This window comes from Salvia splendens, chromosome 13, assembly GCF_004379255.2.
Source record: "Salvia splendens isolate huo1 chromosome 13, SspV2, whole genome shotgun sequence".
Lineage (NCBI taxonomy): Eukaryota > Viridiplantae > Streptophyta > Magnoliopsida > Lamiales > Lamiaceae > Salvia > Salvia splendens.
The window spans coordinates 4,540,044-4,546,624 of record NC_056044.1 but is presented as its reverse complement, the minus strand read 5'-3'; the positions used below and the strand labels follow the sequence as shown (position 1 = coordinate 4,546,624).

The window sequence follows — 6,581 nt, the reverse complement described above, 5'->3', positions numbered from 1 at the left end:
GGCCCTAAGGAGCTTGGATGATAGTTTGGTGGCCCAATTTTCCATTCTCTCTGAACCAAATGCATGATGCGTTTGAGCTTCATTAGAAAGTGGGCGAGAGATATGAAGACACAATGAGACAGACTTGATAGACCAGGTATAAGTCTGAACTTGATAGATCGGGTATCTAGTACTGCATGTGTTTTTTTGTTGTCTCTTCCCTCTCTCACTTTGCTTTTTGTCTTTTTCCTTTGTTTTTGGAGCTTTTTTGTTGACTTGATAGACCAGGTATAAGCTTTTTTTTATATAAAAAAAGCCTTAAAGATCGCATCCCAAGAAGCAAAAGTTATTAACAGAAAAAAGAGCGCCAACCGAAGGAGTTTATGATAAGAGTGATGATACAAGTAAATATATTTGTAAGTTGTTGATATCTATCATGTCACATTAGCCCTCTGCATGATCATGAACCTCCTTCTACTCACTCCACCAATGTGTTCACTAATCTTAGCAAGGTGCGCAATTCGCCTCTTGGCCGACTCCGACGACCCCATCGCCTTCGCAGGAGCTGCGGCCTCCTCCCCCTTCGTTGCCTCGTCATCTGCGTATTTCGCCGGAGGGCTCTCTACTCTTGTGACCTGCACTATCTGCTTCAAGGTCTCCACCACATTGCTCATCTTCGGCCGATCCTTGGCGCTCTTCACCAAACAGGCGTCGGCTAGTTTGGCAATCTTTCGAGCTGCACTCAGCGAGTAGTCATTTTGGAGCCTTTGGTCTAGAATGATGCCAAACTTTTTGCTATCAGCAGGGTACTGCTTCACCCACTCCAGCAGCTTCTGCTCGGATTTGGGGCGATCTCGTTCCAGAGATCTCCTGCCTGTTAAGATCTCGTAGAGGACTACTCCAAAACTCCAGACATCGCTCTTTGAGGTCAGGTGTCCGGTCTCTATGTAATCCGGGGCAGCATATCCGTATGTTCCCACAACCTGTGTAACACGCTCGATTATTTATCCAACTATATAGGCATATGTAAACACTCGGTTGTTCTATCTATCTATCTATCCGTCTATCCATACCGCAGTTGAAACATGACTATGTCCGGCTTTAGGGCCTTCCCGGGCCAGCCCAAAGTCCGAGAGCTTCGCCTTGAACTTGTCATCCAACAGCACATTTGATGACTTAAAATCTCGATATATGACCTTCGCAAATTGAAGTAAGCAAGCATCAACAGAAATGCAGGGACTCGTCTGTTAACAAGCAACGAAAAACTTAGTTGTCTACCTGAATTTCTAACTCTTCGTGAAGATAAGCCAATCCCTGAGCAGCACCAAGCAATATTTGCAGCCTAGCATCCCATGAGAGTGGTGGATACACCTTGCTGAAGAGATGATCTTCCAAACTCTTGTTTGGCATGTACTCGTACACGAGCAGCCTCTGGATTCCTCTCTCGCCATCCACGCCACAGTATCCGATCAGTTTCACAAGATTCGAATGCTCCACGACGCCTAAGAACTGCACTTCTGCCACCCATTGTTTATGACCCTGATAGCAATACACACACCAAGCCTTAACAAAGATAGATCTAATAAGGAGAGTACATCAACAGAGATTTCAAGCATATAGTAGTTGAGAGCATTTCACATGGTATCTTTTACACATCACTACATTTAAACTGCATCAAAACTCTGCATATGCCATGTAGAAACATCACTCAAAACACATAGTTAAGATGATGCTGTGGAATCTTGTTTTTAATTGATTCTCACCAAGAACCAATCTTGAAATGACACCTAATCAGTTTTGGTGGTTTTAACACATCTTCAACTCTTAAAATGGATTTTAAAATCAATTCACATTCTCAACCACAAATATGAAGTATAATTGTCAAAATGCACTTCCAAAAACTCCACTAATCTGCCAAAAAAAGCTCCACAAACATAGAAATACCACAAGTAGGGCCAATCAACCAGCAAGAGACAAAATTGGAAGAGAAGAGAAAACGAAAGTAAAAGGAAACAAAATCTTTGACAGACCTGAAAGCCATCCCTGTTGAGTTTCTTAATAGCAACAACAGTAGGATCAGCCTTTCCCTCAACCGGCTTGATGGTGCCCTTGTAAACACTCCCAAAACCGCCTTCCCCAATCTTGAGCAAACGGCTGAAGTTGTTGGTGGCTTGCCTCAGCTCGGAGAATGTGAAAACCCTCAAATTCTGAGCTTTCTCGGAGTATAATTCGGGTATGGTGCGGGGCGAAGTGGCCGAGCACGAAGATTTGGTGATCCTATCGGGTTCGGAGATGTCAGATTTGGTGTCGTCTTTGAGGATTGGAGCTGATTTCTGCAATCTGGTTCTGCTCCTATCCTTGAAGTAGTAGAAACACTTCATCTTTTCTTCCCCTTTTATATTGAGATTCAAATCACGCCACCAGAGCTGAAATCAAAATACCTAGAAATTGAAGGGTGATTAATTATTGTTTGTAACATAATAAAGCAATAATCTGACCAACAGCACCAAAAAAGAAGAGAGAGGAGAGTTATGAAGATTTGAAGGGAATGGAGTTGTGATTGGAATTTGAATGGATAATGAAGAGGAAAGGGATAAAGAAAGCAGAAGGCGGCCAATGAAATGAACATTACCTGTTTCTCAATGCATTCATTTCGACTGGGTTCGTTTCAACCAACTCCCCCTCTCTCTCTCTTTCACACTACACACGCACAATAGGGGAATGGGGTATCAACCAACGTTATAGGAGAATTTATTTATCTGCCGTGGCTTGATTATACATACAAACACGTGAACGTATATATTTTTCTCTGTCCTATCTGGAGTTGCTTTCCAAGAGATTTTAGTGATGGAGGCCAATTGAGGATTTATTTTGTTGATTTTGTAGGAGAGAGAGAGGAGGCGAGGCCATGTAGAATTCCTAGTACCTCAACAAAACCAAACTTCTAGAAAGATCGTATGTTTCCTACGCAGTCCCAATAAAGATGGAGATTAATTGGAGTCTATATTCGATGTGGCGGTAAGGATAATGGTAGTGGTGGACTTTGAATATTGTTGCCTATCATCAGTTTTAGAAGATAACACAATATCCAAGTTTTTTTATTGAGTAGTCTAACGAAGTATACTTGTATTCAGACTCGTGATGATCGATTTTCTTGATGAATTCTAAAGTGTGGAAATCGTCTTCTCGGTGTTAGCGTTTTAGAGAGAATTTGTATTCTGATTTAACAATGTATTTAAAAAACAAGTTCCTAACTTTGTTATAACTCTAATTTCACTTAATTTTGTGTGCTCACTTTGCTGGTTGTTAACTTTTGCATCAACTTTAGGCTTTCCCTGCTTTAGATTTGAGTTTGTGAGCTGGATAGCATTATTATGTAGAAACAAAGAAACCTAATTCAAGGATTTTAGGGTAAGTTATAGTCTCCCCATCCCTACAGAATATGCAATTTGGGTTTGTCATGTGTTTTAATGCAAAATTGATAAAGTAAGAGAGATATTAAGAGAAAAATTAATTAAAGTATTGTGAGTGGGTAATGGATCCCAACTTATTAAAGAGAAGAGTGAAGTACAAAAACAGTCCTTGGACTATGCATTTATCCCGCTCTTAGTCCATGGACATTCAAAATATCCCCAGACAACTCTGGACTAAGCGTTTATCTCGAAAATGATCATTTTTCACTATTTTCGGTCAAAAATACCCTTTTGGGGGGTTTTGGGGGTTAGGGCAATTTGGTCTTTTTACACTTTTAACGTTTTAAATCTGTTATTATTTCAGTGATGTACTAAATCTGATATTATTTCAAAATTATCATTCTTCTTCCCTTTTGTCATCCTTCACTTTGTTTCTTTATTTCAATATTAGATTTAATTTTATAAAATTAAATTTTAAATTTCAGTTTTTAAATATCAATACATTTTTTTAATTAAAACTATTAATTCATGGACATTATAAATATTACTTAAAACTATTAATTTTTGTTATTTAATATTCAGCTGAATTGAAGAAGTACATATTAATCATGATGGAAAAATAAGAGCTATTCTATTTAGCCTTCGTTCGGTTATTATAATGCTTGTGATTAAATATTATGAAGTTGACTAAAAATTAGATATTACTAAAAATTTGATATACGAGAATTTTTGTTGAAATTTTCTAGTTAATTTTGATTGTTTTCAAATTAATAAACGAAAATTATATTAGTATTACATTAGATGCATATTTATTTCAGAATAAATCGTGTTATATTATCTATTTATGATTAAAACTATTAACTATTGATTAAAACTAAGGCGTCGTATCTTATTGATTAAATATTAGACACTATCAAATATTGATTAAAACTATTAATTTGTTATTTAATAGTAATTTTAATAATTAATAAAAATTTATTGATATTTAAAAATTGAAATTTAAAATTTAATTTTATAAAATTAAATCTAATATTGAAATAAAGAAACAAAGTGAAGGATGACAAAATGGAAGAAGAATGATAATTTGAAAATAATATCAGATTTAGTACATCACTGAAATAATATCAGATTTAAAATGTTAAAAATGTAAAAAGACCAAATTGCTCAAACCCCCTAAAAGGGTATTTTCGACCAAAAACAGTGAAGAAGGACCATTTTCGAGATAAACGCTTAGTCCATGGTTGTCTGGGGATATTTTGAAAGTCCAGGTACTAAGGACGAGATAAACGCATAGTCTAGGGACTGTTTTTATAGTTCACTCTAAAGAGAAAAAAGTTTTTAATATTAGAAAGTGCATATTTTTATGAAATATATTTTTTTTAAAGCATGCATATTTTTAGAGAATGAAATGTGTAACTATTAGTAATATTATTAATTTACATAGTACTAGTAGTAGTATTTTTTAAGGTTGTTTTTGCCTTTTTGCTTGCGCCGTCTCCAAAAGTGGGTGGTGGTTATGTGACATGACTTAAAAGTCAAATTAAAATATTTATTTCTGTTGTCATATTGTACTCTATGTTTATGATTTCTTCAGTTGTTAGGTCGATCAAGAAATTGGATTTAATTAATTGGCACGCCAACATTATATTCGTAGCAAGGTGTTAAATAGCAAAAATGTTCACCGTCACTCTTGCAAATATTTAAAATATTAGTGAAAATTAATAAAGAAGACCATATATGGTCAAAGGTGCTGTTTATTTCCACATAATTAGTTAATGAGAAGTGGTAACTGGTAACTTTCATTTCATGTGGGGGATGTATGGGAAAGTCGATACGTTTTCTGGCCTTCCACAGCCTTGCTTATTTCATAAATAATTGCTACCATTTAATTAATCATTAATTTATGCTGTTCCAAATTTATGATTTTAGGGAACATACATGTATAATTTGCTATGTCTTGTTATTAATTAAATATTTAGTTAGAAAAGATCTTTGGAGCGCACTCACATCGTCAAAATCAAAATTTTAAAATTTATATATTTCGCCCCATGATGTATAAATAAATAGATTCTACCAAACACTTTTGACTTAATTCTAATGTTCAACTTAATTAGGCAGTAAGGTAAATCTTTTTGGGTGTTAATTCGTCTCATTTGCGTTTTATATTGTGAAATATATATATGTGGATCACCACTCGTTAGCTCTCATCCGTTTAACTTGTTGACATTTTCCCCCTCGACTAAATATAAAATTTTGTTAAGATGTATTGGTATGTTGCGATTGGAAATGTTTGTGTGGGAAGAAAATGTTTTTAATGGAATAGGATCAAAACAATGAAGTCTATACAACCAGTCATTTTTTTTAACACACAAGAAGTTCTATTGTATAAAATGAAACAATGAGAAGATCAGACAACAGTATGACATTCTCACTAACACCACATACCAAGACCTACAAAATTTTAGGTCTATTGTATAAAACGAAACAATACAAAAGCGAAGATCAGACAACAGTACGACATTCCCACTAACACCACATACCAAGACCTACAAAAATTCAGTATAGCTAGCCGCACAACAAACAAAATAACATGATAAACCATCAACCACACGTACTAACAACCAGTGGCGGATGCAGAATTTTTATTGTGAGGGGTCCAAACTAGTGTTTAAAATTGTTACATACGGTGACAGTGTCTGCGTCAAAATAATTAATAATTATATTTATTTTAAAATTAAATTACTACTAATATTATATTTTATGTATTAAATGAGTAAATTATAAATTTTCTTTATAATTAAATTTTATTATTTCATATATTTATAGTATTAATCAAATCTTAATTAGAGTTTATTATATAGGATAGTTTTCGACTTTTTGCATGAGCTTGCGGTTCAAGGATCAATACGTTATTTGCTTGAATTGGTCAAGACTTGACGAAATCGTAAAATCTACCAGGTAATGATAATCAACATGAATTAAATGACAAAAAAATGTAGTGACATTGGTGTACCAAATTAACATGAATTAAATGATAAAAAATGTATTAAGAGTGACATTGATGTACCAAAACAAGCCTATTCAAATTTGGGCACATTCTGACACGCCAAACCCTAAGTCATTAAGTAGTTAATGACTTAATGTTGCTTAATTAATAAGTAATTTATATATTGTTGAATTCGCAATTTG

The 6,581-nt window shown here is 34.8% G+C and overlaps 1 protein-coding gene across 2 annotated transcripts; it reads right to left on the bottom strand.

Annotated features, from left to right (window-relative positions):
* Positions 1-314: 314 nt before the first annotated feature.
* LOC121762451 (probable serine/threonine-protein kinase PBL19) lies at positions 315-3,060 on the bottom strand. Of its 2 annotated transcripts, XM_042158333.1 has the most exons (5): positions 2,612-3,060; positions 2,010-2,420; positions 1,258-1,518; positions 1,053-1,175; positions 315-962 (listed from the first exon to the last, which is right to left on the bottom strand). In XM_042158333.1, the coding sequence occupies exons 2-5, from the start codon at positions 2,358-2,360 to the stop codon at positions 414-416; spliced, it is 1,284 nt and encodes a 427-aa protein (XP_042014267.1). In that variant the 5' UTR covers positions 2,361-2,420; positions 2,612-3,060; the 3' UTR covers positions 315-413. The 2 variants fall into 2 exon arrangements, with proteins under 2 accessions (XP_042014267.1, XP_042014268.1); XM_042158334.1 differs by lacking the exon at positions 2,612-3,060 and having other exon boundaries at positions 2,010-2,586.
* Positions 3,061-6,581: the final 3,521 nt, after the last annotated feature.